This window comes from Podarcis cretensis (genome assembly GCF_951804945.1).
Source record: "Podarcis cretensis genome assembly, chromosome: 7".
Classification (NCBI taxonomy): Eukaryota; Metazoa; Chordata; class Lepidosauria; order Squamata; family Lacertidae; genus Podarcis; species Podarcis cretensis.
In genome coordinates, this window is record NC_137176.1 from 44,426,292 (window position 1) to 44,438,793 (window position 12,502).

The 12,502-nt window shown below is 38.7% G+C and overlaps 1 protein-coding gene across 4 annotated transcripts in view; it reads right to left on the reverse strand.

Moving 5' to 3' along the window:
- PTPRM (protein tyrosine phosphatase receptor type M) overlaps positions 1-12,502 on the reverse strand; it is a 428,935-nt gene that overhangs the window by 223,859 nt on the left and 192,574 nt on the right. For all 4 annotated transcript variants that reach the window (XM_079982864.1, XM_079982863.1, XM_079982862.1 and 1 more), the window contains exon 7: positions 11,034-11,327. In XM_079982864.1, the coding sequence (XP_079838990.1) occupies positions 11,034-11,327 (294 nt within the window). The remainder of the gene's footprint in view (positions 1-11,033; positions 11,328-12,502) is intronic.

Consider the following 12,502-nt stretch of genomic DNA (forward strand, 5'->3'; position numbering starts at 1 on the left):
AATGCAATTCTACAACCTAAATTATATAAAAGAACATGGATGTTAGACAAAACTGTCCACATATATGGAATGATTAGTGAAAATAATGTATAAAAATTCATATGGGGAAATTGCTTGCAAAAATGTGTGCACTAGGCAAAATTACATACAAAATTCATATATTAGGAGAAATGCACAAAAATGGGTAGAAAATTTTGTGCTAAAGGGCTGCTTTGAAATTTGCTCACTCCTTTGTGATTTTTAGTGGGTCCTATAATGAAGGCCATTACAGTTATTTGGATTCTCTACCACCACCTAAAGGACCAACATGGCTGCTTGAAATGTCTGACTGTTCTGAAGTCCATAATGTGCTAACCATAGTGTCATGACTAAGAAGGCAGCAAATGTAGCCACTGTAAATGCTAACTACAGCAATTCTGCGAAACAAAAGAACAGAGAAAAATAATTATCAGGTTGATGGAATAACAGAAAAATCTGAGACACAAGGTACTTAACTAGTAATTTGTTTGTATGTAGAAAATCCAGGACTAAAATTTAATGCTGTTACAATACAAACACCAAACACTCATATCTTCCATTTGAGTTCTAGGGATAATGATGTCACAACAAGAACTACCTGAAAACAGTATGTATATTAACCAAATCCAAATGCTCCAAGACATCTATAATACTGCTTGAAGTCCTGGCATGAATCATTCTATCATAATGTACTTCTGCTGAAAATGCAGCAAGATGCAACATACCACTGGGATAGTTCAGTCAGTAGAGGACGAGGCTCTTAATATCGGGGTCGTGGGTTTGAGCCCCACATTGGGCAAAAATATTACTGCATTGCAGGGGGTTGAACTAAATGACCATTGTTGTCCCTTCCAACTCTACAATTCTATAAAAAAATATGTAATGAATAATTCTGGAAATAATCCAACTAAGTATTACCAAGAGTAGCCCTATTGAAATTAATTAATCTAAGTTATCATGTTCATTAATTTCAATGGATCTCATCTGACTAAAACAGAAGAATATATCAAGACCTGAAATCTGCAAAAATGTTGAAAAAATATTGTATAAGTGACTAAAATCCAGAAAGAAACATAGAGAGAGAGGGATTTTGTTTTTTGCTCTGTCTTCCATAAACAGCCTATACTCACTAAAAGTGCAGTCTTTTCAGCCGTTTAAATTTAACAATCTGACACATCCTCACCTTACTTTGTCAGGCCTTAATTTCCTTACAGTGTGTCAGCACCTGTTTATTGATTTCTTACACTTCTATTTTATATTGAATGAGGCTGAACTACAGACTTCCTATTGCAAATACCAAATACTCTGCAATTTCCATTGTATGTAGGAGGACGATCTGATACTGGCTGTTAAAAGAACAGCAAAACTAGAATCTCATTATGCAGTCAAAAACTTTTTGCATCCTGTCACTCTCACTGGATATTAAAATAATAGATGACTGCATGGAGTGCTTGTGTATTTTACAGATCTGTTCCACTTGCAGCAAAACAACCCAATCATATGCATGCTTACCCTTTAAGAAGATCCAGAGTGTTCAGCTAGGCTACTCCCTAGGAAGTGGGATTACAGGGATAAAGCCACAGTCTTTATCCCTGGTTCCCAATACCAAGGGTAGAGTAAAGCGACATTCTCATTAATGCAGATGCCATGACTACTGTTATGGAAAGCAGAGGAGGGGCCATGCTACCACCAGCAGTGGGCCCTAAAACAGGGCACCTAAGGATCCACTGAATCTGATATCAGACCAACTCCTGGAGATAGGAACACTCCTGGCTTCTCTGCTATGCCTGTGAAAAATACTGATTGAACCATCTTTCCGCCTTCCACTCTGGCCAGTGTGAGCAGCAGGATTTCGGCTGCAGTGGTGGCTCTGAAATGGTCACCACCTTCCCTGGGTCTTCTCGATGATATCAGGGCCACACTTGGGTACAAAGTTACAAAAGCTCCACCGCTTTGTTCTGTCCCATTGCTCCCCTGCCAGAGTTAGGACACATTTCCTTTAGAAAACCTTGAAGTCAGCTCAGAGTACTAGATGTTGCTGCAAAAATATTCCAGCAGAGTACCAAAATACTGCATTTTCCTGCAAGGTTATAAAGATGTTTTTGACAGCATTAGTAACCGCAATGCATTATCATCTCACAGAGCTTGTATTATACTTGCATTGAAATTTTAGAGTTCATCTAAAGTGACTTTCCTCCCTCCTGTTTATATGCATTTAGGGTTAACACACAGTGTTCTCTGTTAACAGGTTCTAAAAGTTAAGAGACCCCTGGGACTCATGCCCTTCAGGTTAGTTGCTCTAGATGGTTTTATAGAAAGAGTGGTTTGAAAATGTAGGCTCAATGTGAAACTGGACTATTTATTTTATTATTATGTTTTAAATGTGTGTGTGCGTGTGCGTGCACATACATGTAATTGCATGGGTGCATGCACACACAGAGAATGTGAGTATATTTGCACTGCTGTAAGGAAAACTGCTAGTCATTTAATGTTATACGGGAAATATATGTCAGTACAGTTTGGTTACAGTTCCTTTATAAGCCTGCACAGCAGAGGCAATGAAATCCTAATACACCACGTTCAAGCAGCCATTTTGTGTTTGTTGCTCAAAAGGGAGTGAATCCCTTGGGCTATTTTTAAAGCTTCATTTTCAACCAAAAAGCAAGTTTTAAGCAAAGGCAGATCATCAGTGTGGTTCCATCAAAGAAAAGCAAACTTTTAAAGCTTAACAAACTATTGACTTGGGCTTCATGGCACCTGAGGGAGAAATACAATGTCCTGAATTTTGTCTGATGGGTTTGTGACAAACATTCTTCCACAGCAGACTAGTTTCTATCATGTCATTCCAAACCATGGATGTGGTGTCTTTATATCCTGCTTGTGAACTGCTTTAAACCAAGTATTGCCAGTTATATAATGATGTATTGTACACTCTGGAGGTACATCAATATCCTCTCATGTAACAATAACATCAGTGAAATTCTGTTTGGGGTTCTACAGAGAATACAAGTAAACTATCCAGAATTTTTCAATCTTAAAAAACAGTTAAGCCTCAGTCTTTCACATGAGTTTGAAAACAGTCTGTTATTATCAAAATAGACAGCTATTTTTTAATCCCCAAGATGTCCTGCCACAAGATATTGAGTTGCTGTACCGAAGAAAAAGAACAGAAACTTGAATTTTCAGATACTGTTTTTATGTATGTCACTGTGTTATTATTTTACTTGCTGATGTTTTATTGTGAAATTGTTTCAAGATACTTTATGGGAAATGATTCATAAATTGAAATAAACAAATATCTTATATTCAAAACTATTTTTAAATGATATACAAATATATGCAAGGAGATGAGGGTGAAAGTCTTGTCATGCAATGCAGGTGGATAATGGAACTGCCAGTGAAACAAGTAAAGAAATAAAAGCCTAGATGCCTGTGCAATAGAAATATGTTTTCTCCCTCCTCAGAACGAGGGCAATGGAAGGGCTTCATTTGGTGTCAGTGATCTTATGATGTAACCAGACTAGACTCACTATGTTGCCCTGTTTTGTCACCCTGTTCACTACATGATCTTTGAGTAGCTAGTATAATTCTGTGAACAAGTACTTTCAGGTTAAAAAAAAAATGGCACAAAAAGCCAGCAAACTCAGGGAACAATGGCTGCGGAAAAAACACGAACACAGATACACAAAGACCCCTCAATAATTCTAGTGATACTATTGAAATCCCCCCCCCCATCAGAATTCCCCACCCTCATATTTAAAACTCTGAATTACCTCTTTTGTGGAGCAGCACCGATGAGTTAGCATTTTACCATTCATCCATTTTTTGTTCCCGACTTCATTCAGATTGCCGTGTATATAAACACTACGCCAGTTTTCACTTTGTGGTTTTTGTTTGTTTGTTTGTTTTGTTTTTGTCCCTTACAGGTCACTGATGTGCACGAGCACAAATTTTAATTAAACTGCTGTGCAAAATTCATTAATTCAATTACCGTATTTTTCCATCTATAAGATGCCCCCATGTATAAGACGCCCCCTATTTTGGGGGACTCAGATTTAAGAAAATGGGGGGGGAGATGCCCCAGAGTATAAGACACCCCCTAATTTTTGACATCATTTTTAAGGGAAAAACCCTAGTCTTGTACACGGAAAAATATGGTATGTCTCTGCCTGTAGCTTAAACCAGATGACAGGTGGAGGAGAATGTGGGGAGAGAGATTACCCACAGAACAGCATGATGAAATTCAGAACATAAGCATATATTTTTTTATTTCATTTATATACAGCCTATCTGCCAAGGTACCAAAGGTACCTATCACTGGTTTTTATGGAACCTCCTCTGCCCAGCCCCAAAATAACTACTTTCAAGTAAAAAACTGACTCAAAATGAAAGTTCAGAGCAACACTAGACATAGTTCTAAACTATATCAATGCATAACTGTGTATAGAATCAGTGGTTATTCTCAAATAGCCTAAACTGTGGTAACATTCTTTTTTTCCTGAATTTATCTTCCCAAATACATCTTCGTCTGTTTTGATATTTTTATGAAACCCTAAATGAGTCAGTGCCCTTCTTTAAATGAGATTGCTTTTGCCTGGATTTATGGCAAATTAATGTACACTGAGTCAATATATCACATTAACTGGATATAGAATCATTTCTTCCCTGGATAAGTCCTTGATGAGAATGTCAACTCTGCAGTGGATTCCCTGTTTTCTCAATTCTGTCACAACTGTCAACCCGCTTGGGAATGTAAGAAGGGGGGGAAATATCTGTATGATCTTGAATACCTAGCATTTCTATTAATGTATTTTCAATGAAGCTAGATGGATACCTGTTAAAAGTTTCTTGCCAAATTTGTTCAAGTTACGGAGACTGAAAAAGAGACTAAAGCCTACAGTTTTTTAAACAAACCATCCTTAAACACCTCATCAGTGCCTTCAAATTATTATTTATGCTGGTATTTTTTTGCCTGGTAACAGCATTTGTGAATAAGCATAATATGAAAAATCAAGACCACGGATAAACTGTGGATGTCGGTCTCTCACTATGCAGTCTGATTCTACCTGTCCTCCAATGCTTAGTCCACTGTGAGAGAATAACCCCTGAGTCTTCTACAAGTCAGTGAAAGTACAGAGTTCTTCATTCACCCTGCACTAGGCCAGTGGTCACCAATGTGGTGCTCACAGGTGCACATGTATCCTCAGAGGCCTTCCGTGGAACCCAGAGGGTCTTCTCCCCAAGGGAAATTAGGCTTGGAAAAAACATTCTATTGTAACTAACAGTATAGACTATGATGTGTGCTTGGCTGTGCTGTATATGTCCAGCTTCTCCAGATTGCAAACGTGTCCCCAAAGGTTGGCAAACCCTGTTCTATGCTTTGGAGAGGGATTCCCGCCACTTCTGTGTCTCCCCCAAAGCCATGCAAAGTGAGAAACTGACACCTTGCTCAAGTCTTTCACATGTAACAGAGGCTCAATGGCCAGCACAAATAATGGCTGACTATAAAGGTACCCCAAGCACCACTATCCTTTACCAGAAGTGATAGAGACACATCCCCATTTAGATTACCTAGAATTTGTCTAAAACAAAGAGATTTCTGCACAATAATAATAATTTCGCACACACTGGTTTCTATTAGAAATGCTATTATCCCTGATACAAGGGTCTACTTTGTCTCCCAAGATGATTAGGATCTATTTAGCTTTTATTGGCATGCTAATAGAACTCTACCGTACTTCTCTTTTTTTATATCCAAACCAGGTGGAACTGTGATTAATCTGAACAAATGCTCGCAGATCTACACAGTGAACCAACACTTTAGAAAGTAGAGTTTAACTCTATTGAGCATTTGGTGATTGTGGGATAATCCACTTTCTTGCAGTTAAGATTCTGTTATTACTGCTTGTCATTACTCTAAAGGGGTTGTATCTTCTTGCACCCCCTAATCTAAATCAAAGGATTGGGGAACCCATTGGGAGCTCTGAAAAGGCCTGCAGGAGAAGGGCAGTTTATTAAAATTGCTGCTATGAACAGAGAGATGGGATAGAACCCAATATTTTACTACCCAATAAGTTCAACATATTTATGTCTAGGATTTGCAGGTTACAGCTATTTATTGTTATTTGTGTCTGGAGGTATACTCTGGATTCTGCAAAAACATTATGCAGAGAGAGAGTTATTTCCTGCTTAGGAATCCTATCAGTAAGTTAAATTTGCTTCTAAGTTCTCCTAATAGAATTAGTTATAACACCAGTAGTGACACTAATGCAATTATGCACTATAATTCAATTAATTTATTTTGCATCAAAAATGTATTTTCTGCTTCATATAAACATTATTTTGGATGATAAGCTTATGTTTGCATGAGCATTTATCCATATACACCACCCCTCTTGTGGTGGCCCATTATCTGGTCACAAACAGCAATTATGTAAAAATGGCAGAAGCAATTCTAAGTATGTTACATTCTTCAAGCGCATCTACAAATTCAATTATTTATAACTGCTCACATAAGTAGGGAAGTTGAAGCAAAAGAATATAAACATTACTACCTGCAAATAAGTGCTAAAAGAGGGGAAGGCTGATTAGCATAGAATATTTCAAATAAGGCTGATAAGCCAACATGAAATTAATATACTTCCTACTTTAGAGACATTTTTCTGCAAATTAAATGGCTACAGGATAAGACATCAGTAAATTACATTAAATTATTCTAGGTCAGCGAGCTTCAGGCATGCAGAATTTTCACAGTTTCCAATTCTGTGTTAAAAATGGAAGTGTCTTCCTAATACCCCAATTAGCTGTCCTTTTTATTAGCGCATTTTAGCTACACATTTTCTATTCTGAAATTATCCTGATTGTAAGAAAGTTTTATTCTTTTAATGTACATATAATTTTGAGCAAATCATTTTGAAACACATCAGAACTTTTATAAAGGTTGATTTGAAAAACACTCCAGCACTTATAAATGTCAAAATAAAGAACAATGGAACTAATCTGTTTTATCACTCTGCAGAAATTAGTATAAAAACATTAAGAAGCCTCACTTACTTTCAATATATTATTCTATTCTAAAGTTAAGAAAAGGCTAGCATACTAATATTACAACATATTTAAAGTAGCAATTAATAAATGAATCTATAACTCCAACCCCCCCCCCCCTCTCTCTCTCTCTGTGTGTGTGTGTGTGTGTGTGTGTGTGTGTGTGTTTGTAGGGGGGACTGGTACTTTTGGGTTGGTATTTGAGAACTGGAACAATCTACTGGGAGTTTTCCTATGAAAGTTTCATGGAAATGAACAGGAGTAGCACAAGACACAGGTGGCGCTGTGGGTTAAACCACATAGCCTAGGGCTTGCCGATCAGAAGGTTAGCGGTTCAAATCCCCATGACAGGGTGGGCTCCCGTTGCTCGGTCCCTGCTCCTGCCAACCTAGCAGTTCGAAAGCACGAAGTGCAAGTAGATAAATAGGTACCGCTCCAGCAGGAAGGTAAACGGTGTTTCCGTGAGCTGCTCTGGTTCGCCAGAAGTGGCTTAATCATGCTGGCCACATGACCTGAAAGCTGTACGTTGGCTCCTTCGGCCAGTAAAGTGAGATGAGCGCCGCAACCCCAGAGTGGTCTTCAGCCGGACCTAACGGTCAGGGGTCCCTTTACCTTTTTTAGCACAAGAGTATGGAATGCCACTCCCAAATTATTCCTAATTCTGTTTCCTCCATGGCTGGGTTTCTCAAACTTAGGTCTCCAGCTGTTGTCGGACTACAATTCCCATCATCCCTAGCTACCAGGATTCGTGCTCAAGGGTGATGGGAACTGTAGTCCAAAAACAGTTGTTGACCCAAGTTTGGGAAACCTTGCTCTATGGGAAATGCTGAAAAGCATCTGCCAGTCACCATCGACAATACTGGTCTGACAAGATACAAGCAGGAAAACACTAAACAATGCCTGAAAACCATCTTCGTTTCCACCTCAAACAGTTAATACAGTCAGTTTCAGGGATAGGCCATACTTACCTTCCTCAAAGGTAAAACTGTAGCTGTGATCCAGCATACCTGCTATGTAGGTATGTGCATACAGTAAAGCTTCTACAATTTCTGAAGTATAAATCTGAATACGTGCATGAGTTATTCAGAAGTATAAATCTGAATACCTGCATGAGCAATGTCCGGTGAAGCAGTGCTTGCCTGCCACTCCGATAAAAGAAGAAAAGGTTTGGCCATATGCACCTACTCGTCAGTGAACTTTTCTAGACAGCCTCAGCTCCTTTCTAAGCCAATCTGTGTTTGGACCCACATCCACACAAAGTCTGTGACAGGCAGGGATCAGGGAGAATGCAAACAACGCTTGGCTGGCAATAGATTTGCATGGGCAAGGGAGATTGCCTATGACCTGCAGTTGCTACAACAAGACCTGTACACGTCTTCTAGAAACTGAGCATATTTCACAATCAGAGATGGAAGCCCATGGCTACTTTTATGGGAATAAGTCCCCCTGAACACAGCGGGACTTACTTTTGAGCAAATATGCATAGCGTAGATCTGAAAACGTTCATAGCTGTATATATCTGAATTTGAATATTTCAGTAAGAAACATGCAAGTTATGGGGGTATAATTTGAGATGGAAAATTTATACTTATACTTTAGCCTGCAACATGCCTCCCTTCCCAATACGCAGGGCTCTACTTTTTCATAACACAGCATAAAGCATTTTCATGAACAATATGTAAACAGCTCTCTGAGAATTTTACAGCTACTTTTGGAGAACATTCTCTTTATTTTCTTTGCATTGTAATTATAGGTACATTTATTTATCAGTGCTAGAATGTTCTAACTTACTTGAATCTCATTGTGCCTGGCCAAAAAAGAAAAAAAAGGAAAAAACAGCATTTCAGGGAACTATTAAAATTAAAAAAAAAACACAACTTCTTTCAGTGCTTTGAGTCTCAAAGTGGTCTGCTCTTCCCCAAGGGAATAAGCTTGTAGCATACAATTATCACCACAATTTAAAAGGCACAATGATTCATCTCTTAAAGGACTACCCATTCTGTCAATTCTATGGTGCATATTTGAGAAAGCATAGCTTCACCGCTAAGTAGTTTCACTGATTTATTATTAGCAGCCTATGCAACTTTTTAACCATTTGAATATATAGTCTTATACATGTTTACTCAGGAGCAAGTCCTATTGTGTTGAATGAGGTTTAATCCCATATAACACATAGGGCTGCACCCTAAGGCTACACTCCTATACCCTCTTACCAATGGGGAATAAGCCCCACTGAATTTAATTGTACTTCTAAGTCAGCATGCTTACTCTGTAGAACATTCTTAAGCATAGGTGGAGTTATGTGAGACAACAAAGGGAAGACTAGGGTATCTCCTGACCAATTGCATTGCTCACTTCTCCCTCTGCTCTTTGACAATGGAGAAGAAATTTTGGAGCAGGAATCTAAGTGAGACCATACAAATAGTTTTTGTGGTCATATGCATCTAAGCATACTCAAGTTTTTTTAACAAAAAGTAAACAATAGCTCAGTCGGTAGAGCACGAGACTCATAATCTCAGGGTTATGGGTTTGAGCCCCCCATTGGGCAAACCATCCCAGCATAAACTCTATGATTCTATGAAATATTGGATATGAAACAATGACTATCTTTCATTCTCAAAAAGGAATTTAAACTAAGAGGGAAGAACAGTAAGTTTTACAATCTTTAGTGTGCTGCTTATCTATTAGGTGTGCTATAATACCAAGTTTTATGTAATGGTAACAATTCTACTTCTCTCACCCAGGATGATTTTACTAAAGCTCTCATCTGTATTTTTTTTATAGGTAAAAAGGCTAACACCAATTATTTACAATGGAAGAGTCTATGGGTTAGATCTATGCTGTTAGCTGAACATAGGTTCAATTAAAATCAATGGAACAGATTAGCCATAACTTAATTCATGCCACTGATTTTAGTGTGACTTAAATCTAACTAGGGGGACGCAGGTGGCGCTGTGGGTTAAAGCCTCAGCGCCTAGGGCTTGCCGATCGAAAGGTCGGCGGTTCGAATCCCTGCGGCGGGGTGCGCTCCCGCTGCTCGGTCCCAGCGCCTGCCAACCTAGCAGTTCGAAAGCACCTCCGGGTGCAAGTAGATAAATAGGGACCACTTACCAGCGGGAAGGTAAACGGCGTTTCCGTGTGCGGCTCTGGCTCGCCAGAGCAGCGATGTCACGCTGGCCACGTGACCCGGAAGTGTCTCCGGACAGCGCTGGCCCCTGGCCTCTTAAGTGAGATGGGCGCACAACCCCAGAGTCTGTCAAGACTGGCCCGTATGGGCAGGGGTACCTTTACCTTACTAAATCTAACTAAGTTTGGATCCAACAGAAGGCCTTTCCATATTTATCACTTATAGCTGATATTTGATCCAATGTTTTTAAGAATGAATTTGTACCTGAGTGTCTGCACCTTTGGTAAGAAGTCATGTCACTGTAATTAGAGGGTGAGTGTAGTTTTCCCTTTCTTCATGCTAATGGTAAGTTCTGCTTAAATTTAGACAACTTCCATGGCTGTAGTCACACCCCTTGTGTACCCCCATGCTCCTCCAGTTAGTAGTTGTTGGAATTATGATTATGTACAAGGAGAGAGCCCTTTCACAGCTTTACAAAAAATAATTAATGCCTATCATTTGCTGTTATTTCATTCCATGGAGAGACATTTAACAAATCCATCTGCACAACATTGAGGCCCAAACTTGTAAGGAATGAACAAATAGAAAATAAAACACAACCTAGCAGTTTAGCTCTTTAACTTGTAATTGATTTAAGTATTAAACACATACTTAACTCTAACTGAAATCAATGGGAATTACAAGTGCTTATCTTTAGCCTGATCATGCCTGCCATAGGTAACTTTCAGGATTACTAACTGCTAGTACTAATTTGGCTTCAAAGCAAAAGTCATCCAGGATTTAAAAAAAACATGATAGAGATACACTGGGAACTAGAATTGCAGCTATATAAAGGTTTACTCACCAGCACATTTTGTTCTTGTTTTAAGAGCTGGTCCAGGAGATCCAGTCCCTCCTTCACCTGGTCTAGTGAGTAACACACTAATTTCATATTCTGTGTCAGGATCCAGGTGTCCAATTTTATAGCTTGTGGAATCCACTGGTTGTATATCATACCAGCTTCCACTTGAAGTGCGATATTCTACTTCTCTCACAATAATAGGTCCATCTCCATTGATAGAATTAGCATTCAACTGTATCCATAAATATGTCGCTCCAACTGATGACAGTTGAGGTGGTGCAATGGGAACAGGTGGCTCTGAAATAACATAAATCACAACTGTGTATTAAAAACCAACAACCCCTCATCAAGTAAATAAAATTAACAACACATATAAATGTTCTCATTCTCATTATTTATTTATTCAGTTTATATCCCATCCTTCCCCACAAATTAGCCCAGGATGGCAAACTTTTATATAGTTATAGCTTCCCTCTAAAAACAAATCTCCATATTTATTTAATTTTCAGGAGGTGTGATAAGTTTTTTTCAGGAAACAATTGCAGTTGGCTCCATACTGTATCTAGAGGTGTTTGTTACTACATTTCTATCCCACATTTCCTCTAAGGAGCTCAAGGTAGCAAACACCTTCTCTTCCTCTCCAGAAGGTGGATTAGTCTGGCATCAAGTGGAGCCCAGGGTGGAATATGAACCCTAGTCTCCTAGGTCCCAGTCAAACATGCTGACTACTACACCACATTGACTATACAAGCAGATGCATGACATTTTCCTGAAAGTTACTTCACTGGGCTTTGACTTTATGCAATCCTATTTGTTTTAATGTGACTTGGGAGTGAGGGGATGTTTCTCATCATCCTTTCCCCTTTTGCTTGGGGTATAATAATCTAGGGGAGTGGTCTCCTGAATCTCTAGTCATTTCTTGACCTGGAGCCCAGTGAATTTGGCCAGTATCTCTACATACTCATGTGCTAACAGCTCACTTAATATACTGGCCACACTATTAGTATAAAAATTTAAAACAATAGGAGATATTACATGATATCCTGTTAAGTTGGCTTGGTCAGATGTGTTATACCCTAAAAATATTTGAAAACAGAGGCCATATTCGACTAGTCAGAAGCTATAACCAGTACTATTTCCCATACGTGCCTAAGCCTAGAAATATTGTTAAATGATGGCACTTAGACATTAAATGTCATGGTGAAAACAACACAGAAAATGTACAGCTACAAGAAGAGATATTACATATCCCTGCATTAATGAGCTATTGTCACTGACTCCGACGAGATAAAAATGACAAGTCTGGCAGCAATTCAAAATGCCTACAAAAGTTCTTATTAATTATTCTTGCTCAATATAGATTGCTGCATTAAGAAAACATCTTTGAATCACTAAATAATGTTTTATTATACTACCAGTATCAATAAATGCCGCTATAAGTAGCTCAACCATTCCAAAACTTAACAATTCAC